This window comes from Canis aureus, chromosome 24 (genome assembly GCF_053574225.1).
Source record: "Canis aureus isolate CA01 chromosome 24, VMU_Caureus_v.1.0, whole genome shotgun sequence".
Taxonomy (NCBI): Eukaryota; Metazoa; Chordata; class Mammalia; order Carnivora; family Canidae; genus Canis; species Canis aureus.
In genome coordinates this window covers 30,860,928-30,886,199 of record NC_135634.1, presented here as the reverse complement: position 1 = coordinate 30,886,199, position 25,272 = coordinate 30,860,928, and the positions used below count along the sequence as shown (strand labels likewise).

At 39.9% G+C, this 25,272-nt stretch overlaps 1 protein-coding gene and 1 long non-coding RNA gene across 8 annotated transcripts in view; one reads left to right on the top strand and one right to left on the bottom strand.

Moving 5' to 3' along the window:
* CCDC25 (coiled-coil domain containing 25) overlaps positions 1 to 24,608 on the bottom strand; it is a 39,208-nt gene extending 14,600 nt beyond the window's left edge. For 4 of the 7 annotated variants that reach the window (XR_013363128.1, XM_077868738.1, XM_077868740.1 and 1 more), the window contains exons 1-5: positions 24,450 to 24,608; positions 19,612 to 19,659; positions 13,935 to 14,007; positions 9,347 to 9,398; positions 4,439 to 4,514 (exon numbers count right to left, since the gene is read on the bottom strand). Coding sequence is in view for 6 of the 7 variants with exons in the window: in XM_077868738.1 (XP_077724864.1) it covers positions 4,439 to 4,514; positions 9,347 to 9,398; positions 13,935 to 14,007; positions 19,612 to 19,659; positions 24,450 to 24,477 (277 nt within the window). In the remaining variant the exon portion in view is untranslated. Of the gene's footprint in view, positions 1 to 4,438; positions 4,515 to 9,346; positions 9,399 to 13,934; positions 14,008 to 14,056; positions 14,097 to 19,611; positions 19,660 to 24,449 lie in introns of all 7 variants that reach the window. The other 3 variants (XM_077868739.1, XM_077868742.1, XM_077868743.1) reach the window with 2 other exon arrangements.
* On the top strand, positions 12,614 to 22,877 carry LOC144295988 (uncharacterized). The gene is made up of 2 exons (XR_013363129.1): positions 12,614 to 12,909; positions 22,724 to 22,877. It is a non-coding gene; the product is annotated as an uncharacterized LOC144295988 (long non-coding RNA).
* Positions 24,609 to 25,272: the final 664 nt, after the last annotated feature.

Below are 25,272 nucleotides of genomic sequence, written 5' to 3'. Positions count from 1 at the left end.
GCGATCCTGGAGACCTGGGATCGAATCCCATGTCAGGCTCCCGGTGCGTGGAGCCTGCTTCTCCCTCTGCCTGTGTCTCTGCCTCTCTCTCTCTCTCTCTCTGTGTGACTGTCATAAATAAATACAAAATTAAAAAAAAAAAAACTTTAAAAATAAATAAATAAATAAAACCCACCCACAGAAGGGAAATGGTAAAGGTGACCAACACAATTCAAGCAAATGTATTACAAAGGAAAGCAGGAGTCTGTGGATTAGATTAGCTTCAGGGATTTCTGAGACTCCCAAGTATTGAAGGCAAAATTTATGATATGCACTTTTTTAAAAGGAGAAATGAACCAAACAAGAAAGTTTCATCAGTTCCCAAAAGAGTCCTTGCTCCAGGAAAGACTAAACAGCAAGATAAAGCAAAAAGCCATGGTCTAGGATTCAAAAGTCCCACACTCTACCCTGGCACCAGCACAAACCAGCTGTGTCATTTAGGCAAAATCCCCATGGCTCCCAGAATCTCAGCTGAAACATGAGGAAATTGGACTAGTTCAGTAGAGTTTAATTGTTGTTGCTGTTTCTTTTTCACATGGAACCTTTTTACCAAAGAAAACATCAAAGTCATAAAAGTGGAGATGCTCTGGATGAAAGGGGTACTGGGTACTCCATTCATTCCTCCTCCTACCTCCCTACTACCTCCACCTCACATTTTCCCTCTGCCCCAGACTGCTGCTCAGACAGCTCTAAGAATTCCTGTTTAATCACTGGTCCAACACTCTTCAAGGCCCTTTTCAACATATTTCACAGTTTATTAAATCACAACATACACTGGAGAAATCTGGTGAACACCTCAAGTGATCAAAATTAATGTCAACAAAAACGGGGCAAAATGGCACCACATGCCTCCTGACTGTAATGCACAAGATTTCCCTTATCCGGTATTCCTGCCTGAAAACGCATGTGGTCCTTTCTCAGATGGAAGCATCAGACCAACCCAAATCACAGGGTATTCTACAACTGGTCTCCATTCAAAGTGTCAATGTCTTGAAAGACAAAGAAGTGTCTTTAGATTAAAAGAGACTAGAGACTTGATGTATATAACATATGTTCTTGGATCAGAAAAAAAATGCTATAAAGGGACAGTAGTGGGGCAATTGGGAAAACTTACATATGGACTATATAGCAAATAATAGTATTCTATTCATGTTAAATATCCTGAATTTGGTCACAGTAATGCAGTGACTCTTGTTCTTCGGACATGCTAAGGAGTAATGAGATCAAGAATTTTCCATCAAATGGTTCAGTTAAAAAAAAGTAATAATTAGATTGTTATATAGAAAAAGCAAATACATACAGAAAAATTGTTGAGGGCAGCCCGGGTGGCTCGGCGGTTTAGCGCCGCCTTCGGCCCAGGGCATGATCCTGGAGACCCAGGATCAAGTCCCACGTCAGGCTCCCTGCATGGAGCCTGCTTCTCCCTCTGCCTGTGTCTCTGCCTCTGTCTCTCTGTGTCTCTCATGAATAAATAAATTTTTAAAAATCTTAAAAAAAAAAAGAAAAAGAAAAAATTTTGAATACAGGAGTCATATTTTTCTTACAACTTTTCTGTAGGTTTGAAAATTTTATTCTCAAAATTAAGATTTTAGAAAATCTCCATGTGCATGCTGCTATGGGACATCCAAACATAGATTAGACAATGGGTCTTACCTTCCCAGACTAAAGGAAGGCAGATAAGTACATAAGTAGTTACAATGAAAGGCAGAACTCATCGGGCAACTGGGTAGCCCAGTCATTTAAGTGTCTGCCTTCAGCTCAGGTCATGTTCTCAGGGACCTGGGATTGAGCTCTGCATCTGGGTCCCTGCTCATTGGGGAGTCTGCTTTTCCCTCTCCCTGCCTCTGCTCCCCACTCGTGCTTACTCCCTCTCTCTCCCAAATAATAAAATCTTAAAAAAAATGCAGAACTCGTCAAATGATATTGGAAGGGTACAGGTAAAGTGCTAATGTAGCTCAGAGAGGGCAGTGATCACCCATACTGTAAGAAGGGAAAGGCTCTACTGGAGAGGTAATACAGTTTAGTGGTAAAGATAGAAGACTTTCATGTCAGATTGTCTGACTTCAGATGCACCCACTGCCATAATTCAGAGCTCTGAGACCTTGGGAAGGCTCCTTAACTACCTTAAGCTGAGCTCCCTCATCTCTAGAATGAAAGTAGTAATGCACATCTCGGAAGGGTTGATAAATGAAATAATCTGTAAAGTTTTTAGCACGGTGCTAGGCATGTAATTAATGTTCAAGGTTAGCTATTAATGTTCAAGGTTAGCTATTACTACCATTACTACAACTACTGGGTAGGCCTTGAACCATAGCTTGCATCTAGACATGAGATGACTTGAGAAGCAGACAAACTGAGGGCAGAAGAGATAACGTAAGCAGAAGTATAAGGTAGGAAAACAGTCAATATGTGCTTTGGCTGGAGTGTGAAATATGTGATGGGAAAAGATGCCTGTAGTCAAAGCAGAGATGCTTAACTTCAGCTTAAGAAATCTGGACTTAATTGCACAGATAAGGTGAGGTGTGCCATAGAAAATATCTAAGTTTTAGAAAGTTTAATCTGGCAAGATTCTATGAATAAACTAACTGATCAGATTCTGTGATGACAAACAAGTTTAACCTAACTCCCATGGTTCTGAGAGTCAAAGGAGGGGAAATATTTTAACAGCAACGCAAATGTAGTATCCCCAGCATTCTCTGCTGTCAACTCAGGAGTGAGGCTCCTGGGCTTAGTTCCTTATTCTGCTAAAGAGCTCTCTCATTGTGAAAGGCTGAAGTGGAAAGCAGAGGAAGGCTGTGGCATGACTCTTCTGCCTTTTCTGTTTTCTCTAGAACTAGTAAACTATAAAGAGATTAAGAAAAAAGAGGCTGGATTGAGGATAAAGAGTCCAAAGATCCTTTAATAAAGCCACATCTGCTACCCAGGGGCATGGAAAGGGGACAAGAACATGTGAAAGAGGTTGCAACACACAAGAGGATAATGATTGTTTTAATTTTATTATTTTTACTTTAATAACTGAAGCTCTTAACTGGAAATCTTAAGAACTCTGTTCTGTTCATAAAAATGGAATGTCTTAAAACTAAGTGCAATTTAATAATTTAAGGAGTTGAAAATCAGTGACTCTGCAAGACCAGACTTCTACTTTCTTTGGCTAAGTATCTGACCCAGCTTTAATGAAAGCTGCCCAACTGAGATTTAGGAAACACAGTCTAAGTGATGAGGAAGGGATATACTGGCCAGCTCTTATCCTGTATTCACCAGCCCTATTACCTGTTATCAGCTATGTGTCTGCCCTCTCTCCAAACCATAATTTATTTCTAACCGTCTGGATCATCCCTCAACCTCACATCAAACCAAACTTACCTTTACTCTATCTGCTCTATGTCATACACCCCAAAATCCTACCTACTAGCTCAACCATTCTTAGCAGAACACCATCTCCTGGCTCTCCTTTTTTAACTCCTATTTCCTCCTCCCAAATTGTCTTTCTTGACCTATATCGACTAATGACAGATTGAATCTACTACTGACAGCAGAACTAAACAAATGCCAAGCCCAGAATTACAGGCCTCACCTAAAACAGGCCAATTGTTCTCAACGGTCTGTGTATATTACAATCTCCCAGAGAGTGCGGTAAAAATACTGATACTCATGGATCACCCCAGACCAACTAAATGAGATTCTCTGGGAGATGAAAAGATCAACAGATTTGTTACCTTCACAATACACAGAGAGAAAAAAGTATGAAAGAGAAGGAGAAAGATTAAGTAGGAAACAGGTATATAAAGACCTGAGTTCTAGAATTTAAGGATAAATGATAGAAAGACATCACACAATACTAAAAATAACCTACCCTTATTTCCAAAAGTCTTTTTTTAAAAACATATTTATTTGATAGAGAGAAAGAAAGAGAGAGAGAGAGAGAGAGAGAGAGAGATGGCGTGCGTGCGCATGTGTGTGGGAAGAGCAGACAGGGAGAATATTCAGGCAGACTCCCCTCTGAGTGTGGAGCCTGACTTGGGGCTTGATCTCACGAAGCATGAGACCTGAGCTAAAACCAAGAGTCAGATGCTTAACAGACTGAGCCACCCATGAGCCCCCAAAAGTCTTTCAACATATAACATCAAGTAGGCAGATCTAGACAAGCTTCTAGTCCAGGTAAGGAAACATGATAGAAAGAGCTAAGAAAGGACCATGAACATTAGAGGGGTAAAGAGATTAGTTTTCAGTTCTTTCATAGGTAGCAGAACTGCCACCTTAAAGAACAAAACAGGGGAAAGGCATATTACATATTATTTGTCTGACTCAAGCCAAAGTCACTGACAAGTTCTCTAAAACGTATTCAATTTCAGACACAGAATTTGGTGTTAATTCTGAAAACACCTCTAGGAAAACTGACCTTGAATGCTATTCGCCTTCACAAGATGGGCGCAGTCCATCAGGACTTCCTTTGGAATGTCTTCTATCTTCTCCCCCTGAAACATAAAAATAAACAAGATGGTCCACCACCTTGTTACTGATCAATACTGGAGCACTTAGAAGGCTTTAGTGCCTCGGCACAATTCTATTAAAAGCAGAGGCTCTTCACTCTATCTCAGGACATTAAAAAATGAAGTCTATTATGGAATGTCTGAGAGAAAGCAGTACAAGTAATATGGAAAATATTAATTCTTAATAAGTGGGGAAAAGGGTATTAAGGGAAACCACCAAAATATTAACTGTAATTATGTGCCAGGAACTTTACCCCCCTTTCTTGTTACTTCTCTTCACTCTTCTGGAAACTTTGTGGGAAAATAGTGCCTATTTTTGATAATAGTCAAGTCTTCTTTGCTGAGGTCCCTACGACCTTCCTCTCAAAGAGATATCTTATTATCTTGGGTCTCAAACATCGTTTGAGGTAGGTCATTGATCAGCCTTAATTAGGAGCCCAGCTCTTGGCGTGTTAGATATAACTACCCACCCTAAGGGAAAAATAATATTGACTCAATTTCTGTGTAGATACTATAACAAAGTCAAAGCTGAATAAGCAAAGCCATTCCAAAAGAACAAAAATATTTCAAAGGCAGGGCAAGTGGGAATCACCTCAGTACTCGTCCCAACTAGACATGGGATTAAAGAAGCACTTCTGTATGGGAATGAAATGTTCTACCTACCTAAATAACCTGAAATAAATTAAGCTTATTCCATGATGTTTTTGAATTTTTTTGTGTGCTTTAAAATGGGGATCTCTCAAATAAACACATTTTGACCGCCCCCCCAAAAAAAGTGATTTAAGTTTTCCACTAATTTAATGACATATCTCATGCTGTGCAATTCCCTGACCACCTGCAGAAAGGATTCTGAATTTAACACCTTGATAACACAATGTCATTACTAAGAATATCAACCATTACACCAGGCCATATGGTGATAGTGATGCCTTCTGGATCTTCTAAAATACACAGAAACAAACCGACCCTATACTAAATAAATCAAAATGAGTAATTATAAAACAAAACAGCTATTGCTTTTTAAGTGCCCACTGTATGCCAGGCACTAAGTAAATAGCCATATAACATGGATAATATTATCTTCACTCTAGCAATGAAGGAAATGAAGCTTAGCAAGGTTAAGTAACGGGGCAGGGTCCCCTCAATCCAGCAAGTGACAGAGCTAGAGCTGAGAGATGAACCCAGGACTAAAGACTGTAGTAACTGACCTGAGTATGGTACTGATGGAATTCTTACAGAAACATAGTTTTTTGGTCCTTGATGTCAGGCTACATCCTGATATCCCTTACTACCTGCGTCTGTCACTATTCCTAAAGCAATCTCATCTCTCTGCTGGCTACTTCTAATATAATATGAGCAGACTTAAAAACAAACAACAATCATTCAACTTAACATTATGCATAAAGTCAGAGTGAACTCAATACATAAATCTCAAAATTGTGACTGTGGGCTTTGTGCCCTCTGTGTTAATGAAATAAGAGAGACCTCTAGGTAAGTGAGGTTTCTCTGTGGGTTTTCAAAAATCAAAGAAGCCTAGGAAAGAACACTGCTGAAAATCTATGATCTTCAAGGTCTGGGTTGAATTCAACTGAATTCAACAACCAAAAAGTTAACATATAAGATGCTTAGCATGTGCCAGGCGTTATTCTAACTGCTTCAGTCATGCTAGCTTATTTAATCTTCACAATGGCCTGAGAAGATAGGTACTGTTAGCTCTCTTTTACAGAGGAGCAAACAGGCACAGCTAGGTAACTTGCTCAAAGTCACACAGCCAGTATGCAGGAAAGCCAGGATTCAAATCCAGCAGTTTGGGTCCCCATCCACTTGGTTTTACTCCATCTCTAACACTTACTTAGTACCTACTAACCACAAAAGGCTACGCCATTTACTGCAAATCGACCAGGTAAACGTTCCCTAAAGTGCACGTATTTTTATTGAGCATATTGTGTGCTTCCAAAAGAAAATGAAATTAAACTTCTTTTCAAACATGGGGTAAATAAATGGTGGTAATATGGACTTGGGACAACCACTGTTATTTCCATTTTCTGACACAGCAGAGTCTAAAGGAAAAAACTTTAATCTGAACCAAAAGGAAACTTGGTAACACCATACTCTATTTTCTCTAAACTTAAAAATAGTTCCAATGGCAAAGAAGCTGCCAAGGAGAATCCAGACTTTTGTTTCAGCACAGAGTTCCCAACCTTCCTCTTTTCCTTTGCAACATAAACAGTATAAATAAAGATGGGGCACAGTGTTTAACCTTGCTGGTAAATTAAGAAGTTGAATATTATAATTATAATGAAATAGCATTCTATTTCTTTTTAAAAATTGCCAAAAGGTTGCTATTTTTTTAAGTTATAAAGTCCTAGGAAGGGTTTGGAAAACCTGTGTATATCAGGTAGCATTTTAAACTAGTGCAATTATTTTTAGAGTGCAATCTGGCCTCTGAAACATTTACCAAATGTTTCTATCTTTTGGCTCAGTGATTCTATTTCTGAGAATTATTGTAAAAAACTTAATTCGAAAGAAAAACAAAGTGGTTGATAAAAAACTTCTTGTTAGAGATTCATAACGCTGAAAACTGTAAACAACTTATATTCTGACAAGGAAGGTTTCGTATTAATTGTGGTATACTATCTTATCAACTCAAAGTGGCCAGTCAAAACAATAAATATGAAAATAATACAGTAAGATTAAAAAGTCTATCAAACTGTCACTTTAAAGAGTAATTCAATTAACTAGGGGAATCATCAATTGTAATAATACAACACAATGGAATGTAAACTGAGACCAAAAAAAATCTAAGTGCATGGCATAAGATCACTGAAAGGTCGTGAGGTTAAAAAAAAAAACAGCTTACAAATAACTTTGGAAAACAGCATTTTGACTGGAAACTAAAAGGCAAAAAGATAAAAATAATTGCACATAAACACTGTACTTTAGTTGATAAAGTTGTTTTGCATGGGGAGAAAGCTTAACAAATGTGAAACCACTTACACAAATAGTGGTGTCAAATAAGCAAATAGATGGTGAGTGGTGGGAACCAGACTTCTCAATGAGAAGGAAGTAATAGAGAAGCAAGGAGAAAAGGCTAGAATGGCCTCTGTAATAACAGATTTGTCATAAGACATTAGTATGAGCTCACATTAGCTTAACATAGATACAAATGGAGACACAAAAACAATCATTTCTATGAATTACTAATGTGTCTTAAGTATACATACATGTATTTCCTAGCTCTGTCTGCTGAAAAGGCCTAGAGGCAATGACACTCCAGGAACCGTGAACACACCAAGTCCAGATCTTGGCTTCTATATACCATTCCACCCAAAAAAGGAATCAATGTTCCTTGGTGAAAGAGTTGATTCTAGGACTGGAGCAGGGAAAATACAAGATGAGCCCACAGCATCTTAACAGTGCCAGAAAGTAAGCAAGTGCTCAAAAGACAAAATGACAGGAGCATATCAAATGACCACAGGAGCCAAGCTGAAAGAGCTCCAACCAAAGCTGGGACAATTTCAACAACCACATAATATAGAACTGGATTATATCCCAGAGTATAAAATAAATGAGTCCACAGTGATATAAATAAGCTACTGTATTAAATATATAGGGGAGAATGTGTAAATACTCCCCACTGTAAGAAGTGGAGCTTAATTTCATCCCCTCCCCCTTCAGTATGGGCCGGACCTGGTGACTTGTCTCCAAAGAACAGAGTATGGAAGGTGGAAGAAAAACAACATTCCAGTGGATAAACCCAGCAAACACTGGCCTGGCCAGGACACGAAGGTTAGCAACATTAGTGCTAAGTTCTATTAGTGCATGTACCCCTGACATGATGTGATGAGGAGGATGCTCCACTCTGCTATTCTTCCTCTAAAACCCTAATCCTAACCCCAGTCATGAGAAGAACATCAGATAAACTCAAATTGAGTGACGTTCTGTAAAAATATGACCAGTGCTTCGCAAATTGTCATGGTTCTGAAAAATAGGGAAAGTCTCACGCTAGGTAGATATGACAAACACAATGCGGGACTGGACAATTAAGACATTAAAAAACCCCCAGTAGGGATCCCTGGGTGGCGCAGCGGTTTGGCGCCTGCCTTTGGCCCAGGGCGCGATCCTGGAGACCCGGGATCAAATCCCACGTCGGGCTCCCGATGCATGGAGCCTGCTTCTCCCTCTGCCTGTGTCTCTGCCTCTCTCTCTCTCTCTCTCTCTCTGTGACTATCGTAAGTAAAATAAAATTAAAAAAAAAAAAAAACAGTATACATAACAAGTATATACATCCTATGATTCAGCTGTATAAAATAAATGAACTTAAAGGCATTAGAAAAACAGTGCTTTTATGTTACTAGGAACCACTGCATGTTTTCCCTTTCTCAAAGAAGCCCCTGATAATGGGAATATCTGCCCTTAGTGAGGCAGGAGAATCACATGAGCACGAGAAAAAAGGAACCACACATGATTTCCACTGGAGAAGACAGAAGGTCCACAACTGTCAAATGAAATGAAAGGGAGAGAAAGCAGAGGTGACCAACAACACACCTGAACTGGCAGGATAATTACGGCAGTGATGGCAGTGGTTCTAGCCATGGTATATGTACTATGCCCCCTTCCAAGTATCAAAAATCACCAGAATTTCCCTTAGTGATTGGTGGGGTCAGGGGTAAGACATCCCTTCAACAGCTAATTTTTTCAACTTTTGTACATAATTTATTACTTTACGAAATTTAAATCGCACAAAAAGGACAGGGGACAAGATAGGATGCTCATCATAAAGAAAAAGTTATGAGTCCATGTTTAAATCCAGTTACCTTATGTAATCGAAGGTATACATGAGCCGAAGAGAGTTTGTCCACATGAAACCTACAAAGAATGAAAACCACTTTTAGCAAGAGGTACAAGACAAGCATCTCCTCAGGCCCCTTGCATTTAAAGCATTCCAATCCAGAAAGTATTAGCTCAGTGCTTACCACATGCCAAGCATCATAGGGAGTATAAAAACACAATGATTGCCTCCAAAGGCAGTTATCAGCGGGAGAGGCAAGATAAACATGGAAAGCTCTGCAGCTGTGTGAGACTAAGTGCCAAGATGTAGAGACAATGGAAATGCCCCAGAAGGGGTGATTTTTCGAGTAAGAAAGAACCATCAGTGACCAAAGGCTTCACCAATGGACTGAGTTCTAGAGGGTCCCTGGCTGAAGCACAGGATTTAGAAAAAAAACAGGGAAGGGTATTTTAGGCGAGGAGAGAAGGGAATGAGAGAAGTCATCAAGACGGCAGGACCACAGAAAGAAATATTTTACAGCTGGAGAAGACACCAGTTTGGGGGGAAAATGAGAGGTTTGGTTTGGGACACCCTAAGTTTCAAGTGACGGCAAAATAATCCAAAGAGAAGCACAGAGTTATACGAGTCCTGAAATGGGGCAGACCAACAATTCATCCTGCTTCACACTTGACAATGGCATCTTCTGGGAAAGCATGGGGGTTGACCTTTATGATAGTGTCCTGAAAACATGTGGAATGCCCTTCCATTCCATTGCCCCAAATTTACCTTTTATTAAGGCTCTCTCATCCACCAATTTAATGAAGTGTTTCTAAACTTAATTCCTCTCTCATCTAGTCTAACGTTTTGAGATATTAAGCTTTTCATATTTATAATTCACCAAATAAAGTTGACTTTCTCTTTCCAAATTCCAGAGATGGCCCCAGGATTCTAGGACCAAACAATGTAACACATAATGGTCACTTTGGGATTCTGTTAACTTTAGTCATCTCTTCTTTAGTCTCTTACCTTTCCAGGCTGAAGAGTTATAAGGAAAATCCTAAGGAGGTACCACTACATCCCATTATATGCTTCTCTAAACATTTTCTTAGCATTAACATATCCTTTGGAGGTGAAAATGGTCACACAATCATACCTAGTTACAAGATGCAGACAGTGTCATTCTATATAAATATTAAGATTGTGGTGTTCCTAATGCCCTCTTCAACATGTTAAGCATCTTGTTAGTCACTGTGGATACAGAAAAATATTACACATTTTTGGCAGTCTATGATGACTCTAGGTTCTATTATTAACGATTACTGCTAGCCAGAAGTGGACGTTGATTTATTTTTCCCCAACTGGTTCATTTATACATTTGCATTTCCATATAAGATTCCTACTGATTATTGTCTTTAGCTTGGCCTTTTCCACCAAAAAAAAAAAAAAAATGTGTTTTTGCAAATCTAGAAATTAAATATCTCATTACCTGCTTTCAGGATCTAAGGAAAAGACTTTGTTAGGAAGCAAGTTCAGTTGAGATGTCTTCTCCCATTCCAACTTGTTTTAAGCCAGTTCTTTACTGACTACAACTTTTTCCTACATACCCACAGTAGCTCAACTATATTGTGATTTTTCTTAAGGTCTCTGACACACAATTTTGTCAAAAGAAATATACAAATAATTCAATGTATATCTAATGAAGTGATACATAAGTCATCAAAATCCCAAAACACACATGGGAATATCATTGCTGATACAGAGACCAACTCCAGGTTGGTAGGTACTTCAACAGGACACAGGGAATTTGGGGGAGGTATGGGGCTTTGGCTGAGCTGTAGAAACACACAAAAAAGCAAGCTCTGTAAATAAACTATCATGAGCAAGTTTCCTTAAGAAACCTTTACAAACCTTCCTAAATGTTTACTACAAAAAGTTCAAATTATGGCCAGTAGTTCCCTAGTTCCTTCTTGACCTTATTATCTTCCTCACTCTTCCTCACTACTTTATCACTGTTTTCTTTACTGAATGCAGAGACTAGAAAGCTCAATCAATGAGCATCAATGACCAGGGGATGCAGAGATATGGGCCCTCGGAAGCAGAGTCATTTAACTCCAGAAAGTGGGGTCCCTGGAAATACTGTTCATTAGGGAGTTTGGAGGCAGTAAACAGATACTATTTCTGTTTTCTTTTGATTAAAGATAAATTCAGTTCTATTCTCATTTTGTCCTGGGAAAATCCTTTGCTTACAGGTGCCTCAGAAAGTTTTCTGGTATAAACTGAGATGCTGATATTCACACACATAAAGTTCCAAAGTTTACCTCAGAGAGAAGCAGGATGAAAAATTGCTCTGGAATGTCAATCAACCAAATCATTCCTAGCATGCCCATGAACGTTTCCAGGATTGACAGAATGGTTTTGAAATTTAGGGCTGGCTACTCAACATCACATTAGGACTCGAATAGCTTCTGAAAATAAAAGTCAATCACTTCCAACAACAGTCATTAATCTCAAGAGTGTCAAGATGGGTATCAAAGTATCTGTAGACACTGACTTGGTTTAATAGCATTCCAGAAGACAGCCAACAATAATGAAATTAAAAAAAAAAAAAAACCAACTCAGAACATACAGGGTATAGATTAGAAATTTCTCTTCCACTTATTTATTTAAAAAAAAAAAGTCAGGTAAAAGGCTGTGGTAAATTGACTTTCATGGTGCATCTGAATATGTAACATTTACTATGCAAGTATTTATGCCTCAAATCTGACATGTAAAAAATTCATAGCAGATAACTACATAACATATGCAGTCATCTGAATCTCCCTTGACAGGATCTGGAGACCTTTGGGTTTTAAGGACAACTGAAATAATCCAGTTCGGTGACAGGTGCTCCAAATGGAGATACCAGAATACAGTTGCTGTGAAGAAATGTCCAGTAGAGATCATTGCCAGTGAGGCAGAGAGTTAATTAGGAAGTCAACAAATATTTATTGAATGTATACCAGGTGCCAGATCCTATGGTAGGTAACGGGATGTGGTAGTTAACAAAGTGATCTGAGATGAGAGGGTACCAAGTAGCATCTACTTTGATGACACTTGATATTTGGGTTGAGAAGACAGATAGGCCACTTTACTGGAAAAGGGGGCTGATTAAAAAAAAAAAAAAAAAAAAAAACTTTAAAATTCCCCAGGTTGATAGTGTCTCTTGGTTCCTGGAGTGTGGACTTTGGAGAGGGCAGACAGGAAAGCACTTCCTCTGCGTCATGAATTAGCCCTGCCACAATGGGGGCAGGCTGGAGCAAGAGAGGAGGCGCCCTTTAGTGGGTACCTGTGGCCAGGCTCGGGGGTTCTGAGGATGGCCACGTCTGGGGGGAAGCTTCAGTTAGTCTCTGTGCGATAGTCTTCCTATTAAATGCCTGATGCTGTCCACTTTACTGAAAATCAAGCAGCTCTTCTAAAAAGTGCCTCACCTCTGTCTCTGTAGGGAAATAGGTGAAGGATCCAGGCCCACCCTTGGAGAACAGAGGTCCAGAGAGAGCTGTGGCAAAGGCTGGAAAGGGAAGGAAGTCACCCTCAGCCAAGAGCAGCAGCCCAAGGGAAGAAAAACAACCGGTAAGTCAGAACTGGAGTTGACTGGGGGGCCAGCAACAATCAGAGCACATCTGTTCAGTTTCTTTTAGCTTCAGTTTCTCCATCTGAGAATGGGCACACCACCAGTAACTCTTTTACAGGACTACTGTTGAAATTAAATGTATCAATAAAGTGAACACCTACCAGTATTTGACATATAGTTATTCAGTAAGTGTTCATTGTTACTATTGTAAAAGCAAACAGGATCTGTGCACTTATCTTCAGGGATAACATGTGTGGGGGGGAACCGAGGGTAGAGGGGGAGGCAGTCTGGAGTTCTGGAGACCACACCCCACTCTATATGTGGGATTCAGCTCCAGGAAAGACACATTACAAGAGCAGAAGCTGGAGACAGAACAAGAGGAAACTGAGCCCAAGAGTGTTACATCAAAGACATAGGAGTCTGGGTCCCCTAAAAGGTTTGAGGTCTGAGTGGTAGCAACACCCATATGGCATTCTAAGGCAGTTAGAAAAAGAAAAGAATTCAACTAAAATGAAGGGCTTCTTTGTCATTGTTTTTTTGGGGCTGGGTTTTGTGAGCAGCAAAAATTATCTTGGAAATAAGTGAAGAAAGTATAATTGTTATTTTTTAAGTTTCCAGAAAATAGTTTAGAAAGAGGGAGAAGAGGATGGATCACAACAGGGCTAACCTCACGAGGCAGCTGAGACGACAAAGGGAACCTAACCCATGTTTTCTTTCAAGCTGGACCTGGTCAGATGCTCTGGCTATTCCACGTACATGGAAGCTTCTATTTTCCTCACTGCTCCCTGTGAAGCCCTCATCCATTCTTTCTTTTTTTTTTTTTTCATCCATTCTTTCAAGAAGAGTGGTCTGTATGTGTGAGTGTGGTGGTCTCACCAGCCCACTATAAGAAGACACACACAAGGTTAAAGAAAGCCTCTGGTTCCAGAGGCCTCTGTGGTCAGGCCTGAGATCCAGCTCTAAGACATCATCCCTAGTTTACATGGTGATTACAAATGAAGGGCACCGGCAGTCAGTTACTTACCACTGAATATTCATAAACAAAATGTAAAGCATGATTCCAGGTTTCATCACAAAAGTCAGGTGGTTGGCCAAATCTGAGAAGGTAAATAATGCACAGAAAACAGAAGCAAAATTGTTACTCACCAAATATCTTCAGGCCAGCCATGCTTTATTAGATCTTCATCTACAGTGAGATACAAGGAAACAAAGAAAAGAAAAAAAAAAAAAAACCCATCAGGTGAAGATATATATGCCAGAGTTATAATAAGCTGGGGAGTGGAGAAAAGGTCATTCAGAGAAGCTTTGATGCTGAAAATAGGGAAAAGTTTTGTGTTTTTTTTTTTTTTTGTAAAAATGGTTTTTATATTTGGGCCATCATAATTGTTATTATTTTTACAATAATACTTATAGGAAACTTCAAAGATATTTCTATTAAAAGGTAGTAAAACTTCAAATTAGGGCAGCTGAGAAGTTGGATGAGGTCTTAGAAGACTGATATACTGTAAGAAACTTATTTGTTAAAATGGTTTTGCTAATCAGTGGACTGCATTTTACTTTTTTTTAAAACACCATTGCTCAATTATAAAATTGTAGAACCTTAGAAAATAAAACCACCAGAACTATAAAAAAGGAAATAAATATCATCTAAAATTCTGTCACATGTAAAAAGAAAAAGAAATGGCTAGAAGTTAAAAGAAACTATCTCTGTGGGATGGAACATTGGTGTTGGAAAGGATAGGGTGAAAAACTGATGTTTACACATTCTATAACTATTTCAATCTTTAAGCTATGTGTGTTAGTGTAAGATCAAAGTAAAATAAAAAATGAAAAAGGTCTTTGGAAACAATGACTACTTAATTCTATCATGTGAATAAACTTTTCTACTGTCTACATTTGGGTTGTTTTTACTTATAAATGCTTTGGTAAATATTTTTAAAGTAAATATATCCATTTTGCCTGATTATTTCTTTCAAGCATATTGATGAAAGGTGAATTATTAGATCAAAATGTATACTTTTACATTTTTAAGGCTGATAATATATATCACTACAGAAACTTAATATCAATATATACATCTAATAGTGACATTAATAATTAGAAAGTAATTATGTTTAATACAAAAGCATTATTTAAAGTATCAGATACAAAATTAAAAACTGTAAGGTAAACAAAATGACTAATATGATGATTTAAAACATACCCAAGAAAGTATAATCTTTTTTTTTTAGAGAGATTTTATTTATTTATTCATGAGAGACACAGAGAGAGAGGCAAAGACATAAGTAGAGAGAGAAGCAGGCTCCCCATGGGAAGCCTGATGTGGGACTTGATCCCTAACTCGGGATCACACCTTGAGCTGAAGGCAGATGCTCAATCGCTAAGCTACCCAGGCATCCCCAAGAAAGTATAATCTATCTAACTTGAAAGGGGTATTCATTTTCCAGAAAAACAAAAGGATAATATACCTTGGATAAAGATACTCTCAGAAACTGCAGACACTATTAATTTTCTGAAGGGCTTTCTATTAGCTTAAACAGAAAGCTGAGCCAATAGCTAACAAGTAATCAAAAAAAAGTAAAGAGAACTATAAAAAAACCTATTTTCCTCAGTCAGGCAATGCTTGGCTCTCCAGTGACACCTGCTGGCTAATAAAAAGAAAACATCTGAAAACTTTTTTGAAAGTAAATTGCTCATTAAAAAATCATTTATGTTCCACCCAGTCATTTGTCTGAAATCATCAAAGTTATTAGAAATAAGTATGAAGTGCTGGGAGCACTAGAGAACAGGGTGGTTTAAATGTGTAATACCTTTCTTACAAAGCAAACTAGGAAAGCTGACCTCTTCAAATGATTCCAAGAGGTCCTGGGGAAAAATGTTCTACACATAGATCTTTTTCCTACATACATTAAAAAAAAATTTTTTTATTTAAATTCAATTTGCCAACATATAGTATAACATCTAGGGCTCATCCAATCAAGTGCCCTCCTTAGTGCCCATCACCCAGTCACCCTACCCCCCCCCCCCACCTTCCTCCCTTTCCTCCATACATTTTTTATTTATTTATTTTTAAAAGATTTTCTTTACTTATTCATGAGAGACACAGGGAGAGAGGCAGAGACATAGGCAGAGGAAGAAGCAGAGTCCTCGCAGGGAGTCCGATGTGGGACTCGATCCCAGACCTCAGGATCACGCCTTGAGCTGAAGGCAGGTGCTAAACCGCTGAGCCACCCAGCTGTCCCACCTACATATATTTTAACGGCAGCAAAACACCACCCTAGTATTTCCAGTGGGCTCTGGAAAGAATCTAAATTTATACCTGTGGGAGGTAGCCCGGGTGGCTCAGTGGTTTAGCGCCACCTTCAGCCCAGAGCCTGATCCTGGAGACCCGGGATCGAGTCCCGCATCAGGCTCCCTGCATGGAGCCTGCTTCTCCCTCCCTCTGCCTATGTCTCTCTCTCTCTCTCTGTCTCTCATGAATAAATAACTAAAATCTTAAAAAAAAATAAATTTATACCGTATAGACTGTATATCTAGATTTGTATCTTTAGACACAAATTTCTACAATGGACATTCAAAGGATTCTACAATCAAGCCCATCCTAACCCACTCCTCCATGAGGCCTTCTTGGTTCTCTTCAAATCACACTTACTCTCTGCCCCCTCTGTTTCTCCAGCGCTTATTAACATGGCTTCATTTCACCCATACATTTTTATTTTTATTTTTTGTTAAAGATTTTATTTATTTACTCATGAGAGACAAAGAGAGAGAGAGACAGGTAGAGGGAGAAGCAGGCTCCATGCAGGGAGCCCGATGTAGGACTCAATCCCGGGACTCCAGGATCATGACCTGAGCCAAAGGCAGATAGATGCTTTAACCGCTGAGCCACCCAGGCATCCCTCACCCATACTTTTTAAAATAGACATTATTTTTTGGAGTTTTTAGGTTCACAGCAAAATGACCCACTATTTGTTTTTGTGTACGCCTCTCTATCTTACATGCTGTGAAAGCACAGACTGCATCTTCCCCTTTGGATATTCAGAGTGGCTGGCATACGGCCCCACGCAGCAAAGTCCCAGCAGACGGTAAACTAGAATGGAAGGGAAAAAGAGACACGGTGGCCCTGGCACAGTTGCCTTAAGTCAGTACCACTGGGAGCCCATCAGTGTGAACCAGTATCAATGCAGTCCTTCACTGTGAGAAAGTTCCCTGCCCAGAGTCACACAGTGCAAAACCCACACAAGTGTATGTAGCAGCTCTCCTCTAGGTGCTTCTCAGTTACCTAAGTCTTGGGTTTGTATCCTTGATGTGGTAGAAAGTAAAGTAGGTTTGATCAGGTGTAGCTCTACATCTACTATACGTAACCATGACTGGTTATAACCGTGCCTCCTTGCTCAATGTAATACAAGGAGATAGCATCCCCTTCTCGGCCACATTCATCAAGAGAATGATATGAAAAATATACAAATCATCCGTGATGATGTAAGAGTTACTAGGAAAAATAGAAAACTCAAGTATTAATATATCGCAGACTGCTCCTCTATTAAGTCACACCAGAGACAATGTCATAAATTCATTTTAAGGGAAAACTTTTAAAATTAGTTATTTTATTCTGCTGTGTTTTTCTCTCAGCTAGGATGTAATAGTTGTGCTTATTCTGATTCTGCTTTATGGCAACCAGTATTATTGCAAAATTTGAAACCATTTATATAGATCTGATTAATAACTATATATATTTACACAGCTATTACATATAGCACATTACATATTTTATATGTGTTACACTATGTTATATTAGATATGTGAATGTATTAACTAGAGTTATATATACCTATATATATGTACCTATACAGTTACATGTAACATTACTGTTCTTTGACATCTTTTCATTTTTTGGCTTAATTTTTCTGTTGGTGTCAAATGTTTCATACTGGAGACTATTATACTTGCCTCTTTTAAAATAATCAAGTTTAAAATGTTGTCAGTTTCAACCTGCACCTAAAACAAACACTGATGGTTTTGGGTGGGGGTGGGGGGAAAGCAATATCTGAAGGCTAAAGATAAATAACTACAGGGAATTAGCCAGCTCTCGGACTACTGAGGTGGTCATCCAGCCCTGGAGTTTTCCCAGGAGAGGGAGGAGCCAGCTCTGAGGAGCTAAATAAGCTCCAGCAGTGACCGCTACCATTGCTTAGAGCTCACCCTGAGCCAGGCACTCTAGTCAGGCTCTTTTATTTAACCTTCACACCCCTGCAAGGCAGATACTATCCTATGGTCCTCTTTTCACATCTCAGCAATATGAGGGTTGGAGAGGTGAAGTGACTAGAGCTATTCTGTTAAGAGCTGGGATTTTTTTTTTTAATACATATATATTTTTAAAGATTCATTCATTCATTCATTCATTCATTCATTCATTCATTCATGAGAGACACACAGAGAGAGAGAGAGGCAGAGACACAGGCAGAGGGAGAAGTAGGCTCCCTGTGGGGAGCCTGATGCAGGACTCGATCCCAGGACCCTGGGATCATGACCTGAGCCAAAGGCAGATGCTCAACCACTGAGCCACCGAGGTGTCCCAAAAGCTGAGATTTTAACCCAGATGGGCCTGACTTGAGAGCAGCCCTTTTCAAAACATTACACTACCCCTGTGAGAAGAGCCACTGTTTTCTCCAAGCTTGAGAAAGAGTGGTCCTGTGAGGTCTCCAAGCTCCCCTGTTGCAGATCTTTTCTCCTTCAGCTCAGTGTTCCACACCCCAAGGGCCAGTGCTGTCAATTCACTGCTCCAGAGCAAGAAAGCTCAACTTTGTCACCCTCCTCGCTCCTGCAGTCAGAGGCCATCCCCTAAAGCAGTTTTTCCTTTTAAACTTTAGTTCACACTCATTAGTGGGTCCAAAAATCAATTTAGCAGGTTGAGACTGGCTTTTTAAAAATAAAACAAACAGGGCAGCCCCAGTGGCTCAGCGGTTTAGTGCCGCCTTCGACCCGGGGTATGATCCTGGAGATCCAAGGATCGAGTCCACGTCGGGCTCCCTCCATGGAGCCTGCTTCTCCCTCTGCCTCTGCCTCTGTCTCTCTCTCTCTCTGTGTGTGCCTCTCATGAATAAATAAATAAAATCTTTAAAAAAAATAAAACAAACAAATGAGGGTATAGCAGAGTATGAGTATTTTTTTGGTAAATTTTTGTTATAGTTGCATAAATGTGTACAGTATGGAATACTGTATTTCATTCTGTGGGGAGCTTATCTCCTTCAGATATGTCCTTTCAGACATTTTCAAAGTCTGAAAAAATTGTTAAAATTTCATGACTCAAAAGGAGCCTTCTCCAGCCTGAAAAACCCTAAAAATATGTTTCCTTTATTCATAAATGTGGTAAAATGTACAGAAAATGATCTTTTCAACCAAGTCACAGATTTCTACTTGACATAAATTAGTACAGGTTAACCTCTGACTGACATCGCCCTAAATCAAATGATATGACAAAACTCTTAAAGTTTCTAAGTAGCAAAAAGTGGTCTAATAGGCCCCAATATTACTTAATATAACTAAATTCAAGGAAAGTTACTCACTGAAGTTTTGTATAATGGGCTTAAGTACTAGTAGTTAGTTGAAAACTCATAACCAACCAACCATGGGGGCTGGGGGAGGAGGCAATTAACACTTACCTGCTGGAAATTTCAAAATCAATGCTTTTGAAAACTTACTTTCATATTTATCTTTTCCCATGTAAATAGTGTAAGCTGATGAGTTAACTAAGACAAAAACAAAAATATAAAAAACAGTTAGATAACTTCACTCCCAACAAAACTGCTTCACAGGAAAAGCAAGTAACAAATGCTTAGATTAGGGGTAGGCAAGACATGGCTTGTAGGCCAGACCCAGTCAGCCTCCATGCTAAGAAATTACTTCTATATTTTTTTTAAGAGTTGAAAACACAAAATGAGGAAGAATAAAGCTACAGAGACTGGATGTGGCTCACAAAGTCTAAAATATTTACCACCTGGCCCAAAGAGGAAAAGTTTATTGACCCTTATTACAGAATAGCTACTTCTCTACTTTCATTAGGGATATAGTTCAATACAATTCCAGTCCTATACTTCTGCCTTCTTCAAAAGAGTTAAAAAAAAAAAAAACAATCTTCACTTCCACCACTTAAAAATAGGTTCTTATACTTAGCTGAGTTTTTTCATAATTTTATTTAGCAAATATTAGTTATCGTCCAGTGTGCTGCATATTATAATGGACTCTCTATCCCATTCTGGGGAAACATGATTTTCAAACATCTTCTAAATCAGACTCTAAACCCTAATTATACATTAGAATCACCTAATTATGTCCCAGCTCCATTAAGACTAACCAGATCCAAATCTCTGGTGGGTAAGCAATGGTGTTTGTTTGTTTTAAGGATCTTCAACTATTTCCAATGTAAGGTAGAATGTTAGGAACCACAACTGAATATTCTAGGTATGGCTTACTTTAGAAACGACATATGCTTTACTGAGCTAGTGTCTTTTAACATAGGCATCCTCCATCTAGGGTCAAACAAAAAGTTAAGTTTCCTAACTGAAATTCTTTCTGGGTACTGGGTTTCCAAGCTAGTCTACCAAAACTTGTTTGGCTCCATCTGCATCTAAACTCCTGAATTAATAGTCACCAGGCCCTCAGTCTGGACAGCTTATTGGCTATTGCTCCAGAGGACTAAATTAATACGTGTGAGTGAAGCTCTAAAGGCCAGGGAGCAGCACTTGTTCGTTCATAAATTCTTAAATTCTTCAATAAATTGCCTTGCACTTTCAGTACTGAGGAGCTCCTTAAATTATCAATTATAGTTGCCTCTCTTGGGAAGGGAAAAATCTCATTTCCTTCAGTCAACACTTATAATGACTACAACCCAAAATCACTTGGAAGTAGTTGAGGGAACTGGGAAGGAAAGAGTATTTGCATGGACTTGTTGAGAGAAATACTTGTCTATAATTGAGCATTACATTAGCTTGCTAAGCCTCAGCATAGCCAGAACAGCCATTATAATAAATGCCAGAAGTGCAGGAATAAAACCATTTCAGGTTCTCTCTGTACAACCTAGCATTCTATGTGTACGCTCTTTGATCCTGTAATACTATATTTTTACTATAAGTACATACTATAATTACTCAATCAAGCAGTAATGTTCTTTTTACAACCCAAGCACTCATTAATTAAGACTGGTTAAACACACTGTAGAACATCCGTAAACAAAATACCATGTACCCACTGAAAAGGCAGAAATTAAATAGCAGTATTACATACAGCAAGATTCAATGTGTAAAAAGTGAATATATAGTTGTACACACATTTACAACTATATGCTTAATATACGCACCTATTTTCTTTTTATGTTTGGGGAGCTAGACATATAACTGTTAACAATACTTACCTTGGCTAGCTTGCTTACCAGACATATAGATGGCTTTTGTAATCAGAATGAAAGTAATTTTTCAAATGATTAAAATAAAAGTGTCTGTGCAGGCTAAGCTGTCTAAATTACAGTCAAGAGAGTGACAGACAATTGTTTGGATAGGTGACCTATAAAATGAGGTGATTAAGCAAGCACATAACTCCAATGCAAACCGAGGGGCACTTTACAAAAAAATTCTTCAACAACAGTGTCATGAAAGACAAAGACTGAGCAACTGCTCCAGATTAGAATAAAGAGTAATGAGTGCCAATTGAACACAACAATGATTTGTAATGTTCCTTTGTTATAAATGTATTATTAGGACACTAATGAAACCTGAATATAAAGGCTGATTAGATAATGGTATTGCTGCGATGTTAATTTCCTAATTTTCATAATGAGGAATGCTTTTTGATAACAGAACATCTTTGATTTTAGGGGGGAAAAACCCTGAAGTATTTAGGGGTAAATTGTGACCTACCAACAAATGGTTCAAGAAAAAGATCTGGGGTTGGGGGAGAAGAGATGAAAAGAGGAAAAGAAATAAGTGAAAATGTTAGAATTTGGGGGATCTGAAAGATTACAGAGGAAATCTTTTATTCTTGTTGTAACTTTTCTGAAAGTTGAAATTAGTCAAAATAGAAAATTCAAAATAAAAAGGAGCATGACCGTGGAGCAAGAAGTCAGAATGAAGTTCCTGTCTATGTTAATAGGGATAAAGGAAACATAAATTATTCTAGTACTTTTGTTAGTTGTGCCCAAAAAATAGGGTTGATTAGTATGGGAACTAGTTATCTCGAAGGTACTGGATTCAGGTGTAGTGACCAATCCAACTTTAGTTGCTCTGTGATTAGTTCTTAATTTACATAACAAGCTATCCTGAGGTAGATGCAATTAAAAGGTACTAAAAGCACAGACGGACTTGATGGGCCAAGTGCAGATACTCTGTGGGTCCATAAACCAAAGGGTCTTGAATTTGACAGCAGCAATAGTTAAGGCTAATGTTTCATCATTCCATTAGGACAGAGCATGAAAGAGGTATAAAGCTGAAGAGATTTAGTCAGATACTAACTTTAAAAGGAAAGGCAAAAACTTTCTATTGAGATGTTCTCTCCATTTTAAAAATGTTTTCATACTGTTAAACCCTAAGTTGGTTGAAAAGCTTGGCTAGCTATATGAAATCATTTCCTGAAAATTCTGCTTGTTCAAGTTGTTTTCTCTATAGGAATATGTAAAGTTTTACTACTATTTTACTGACAAAGTTATGATTTTTTCCATTAACTTTGCAATTTTATTTTATTTTTTTTAACTTTGCAATTTTAAAAGATTTGCCGCACAAGTGTGTTTCTGTTAGACTTAAAGGCCAAATATTTTTCCAACAGGAAGCAGTTCTGACCTTATAATGGAAGCCAATGAGAAAAATATGACCCATAATCTGCTGAACGACTGTTCAATTACAGGCATCTGTCTGTATGAAGAGTGCTCAAAGAATTCAGAATGGCTTCAAGAAGAATAAAGCAGCTAACATAAACTACATCTAGTACCATACATCCTGCCTGTATTTTTTATTCCATTGTTGGGTTTGTATGGGTATCTCTGTCGTTGGGAACTCTCAAGAGTGGAGAAGCTAAAAAGAGATGTTAGAGTTATGACAAAGTGAGCAAACAGAAAAGAGGGAGGATGAAAAGGCCTATTACGACTTTTCAGGCAAGTGTGTATATTGTTTCTGCTAATTTTAATAATACGAGTTAAGACAAACCAAACCTATAAAGGCAGAGAAATGGCTATGGCACACGGTGGAAATCTAGACTACTGATAAAAATAATGAGATGTGGGGATCCCTGGGTGGCTCAGCAGTTTAGCCTGCCTTTGGCCCAGGGGGCGATCCTGGAGTCCCGGGACTGAGTCCCGGGTCGGGCTCCTTGCATGGAGCCTGCTTCTCCCTCTGCCTGTGTCTCTGCCTCTCTATGTGTATCATGAATAAATAAATAAAATCTTAAAAAAAAAAAAAGAGACAGGAAGGGTCGGGGTGTGTGTGTGTGTGTGGGGGGGGGTGGTCTCTGGCTTACAAATTCCCTGGGCCTTATTGTTCTCATCTCTCAAGAGAAAGTATCACCCTACTCAAACCCACGCAAACAACAAAAGGGCTAACTTGGCATAAAATCTCACGTTTAAGGTGCAAGCAGAGAGAGCGGCAATGGAATAGTACCTGCTAAGACAAAGTCAAAAAAATACCATTAGTTTGTTCAACAAGCATTTATTAACTACTATGGGCCAGGCACTGGTCTAAGGAAACAAGGAGATCCTGCCCCTGTCCTCAAGGAGCTTAGACCCCAGGTCAAGCAGGCAGCATTTAATATCCTATGATAAATGCAATACCAAAGATACACACGGGGCGTCAAGGGGGGGGTCCCCCAAAGAGGCCCAGCTAAGCAATCTCTGGGTGGGAGTTAATGGGACTGATCAGGCAAAGGGAACAACATAGGCAGAAAAAACAGGGTCAAGACGTAGCACTTCCTGGGAACTAAATGCACCCCTTCCTTGGCTGCCAAAGACCAATCAGGAACACTATCATACGCCAATATTTGAGATATGGGACAACTCTGCCCAGCGAGGGGCTGCACCGCCACTCCAGGGTCCATACTGTTTTCTGTTGCATTCCGGGCCCTACGAGGCTATCCTAGCAGGGAAGGGCGCGCTTCCTGTAAGGCAGTGTGGTTGGCAGGTATCTCCTTTCTCCCTCAAAGTGGATCATTACCAGGACGCAGCCAGAATAAAGGCGAAGGGGATGAGGAGGAGTCTCGAGATGGGGGTGTGAAGAAGCCCACGAACTCTGCCCACTTCCAGGGAGCAAAGGGACGTCTTTTGCCGAGGGAAAGGAACTCCCGGGTGCAAAGACGGCAGGGGTGATAGACGATCCACACGACCCCCAGGCCCTGGCACGAGCCATACGGGGGCGACAGGGGCGGACAGAGGCTGGGGACCGAAAGGGCGCAGGAAAGAAGCGCCCACTGCCGAGGAGGCGCTTCAGGATCAAGTCCAGGCTGAACAGCAGCTTGGGAGCCCCGCCGTCGAGCAGGGACCGAGGAGGTCACGGCGCCCACTCACCGCTGCTGCTGGTGAAGTAGAACACCATGATCCCGGCGGCGGCGGCGCAGCGGCTCCAGGGCGGAACAGCAGCACTCAATTCGCCAGCTCTGGGGACCACCGCGCGGAGGCCTCCCGGTCCCCGGAACTCCTCGCGCACTTCCGGCGGAAGTCGGAAGTCGGGGCGCGTCATAACGCCGGCCCGTCGGCGCCATTTTTAATTCTGGCGAGGAGGAGCGTGTAGCCGGGCTCGGGGGCTTGGTTGGTTTGGGGGTTGGAGAAGGAAAGAAGATGGAGATAGGACAATTCATGGTCGGGAAACGAAGCGGGGAAATTGTATCTTCCTAAAAGAAAAATGCCTTCGGCTGACCATTTTGAGACTCTCCACCGAGTGGGCGGTCTTATCTTGAAGTTTACCTGTTGGTTGTGTCTCCTACCCATCACACCCTGGTGGCGCCCCTCCCCCCCCACCCCGGACTGCAGGAACCCTTGGCCTTGTTCACAGATGGGCGTTCCCTGCGCCAATCACAGCGCTTCTTGGCACGTAGTAGGTGCTCATTTTATTTTAAAATGAACCCGAATTCTTCCACTCTGCACATCCTTACCTGGCTCCGCCACTTGTAAGGTACTTGTGGGGCACATTCTGTGCGTCCCTTCCATCATCAAAGTGGAAGATGAACAGAGCAGCTAACTCATAGGTTGTATTGTGAAGGTTAAATAGGTCAACAAACGGAAAGGGTTTAGAACCTACTGAGCGCTCAACTAAAGTGATTTGTTAACGACATTCCCCAGAGGCATATGCGTCTTGGGGTTTGGACTCTACATTGTCCTGCCTTTAAATCTA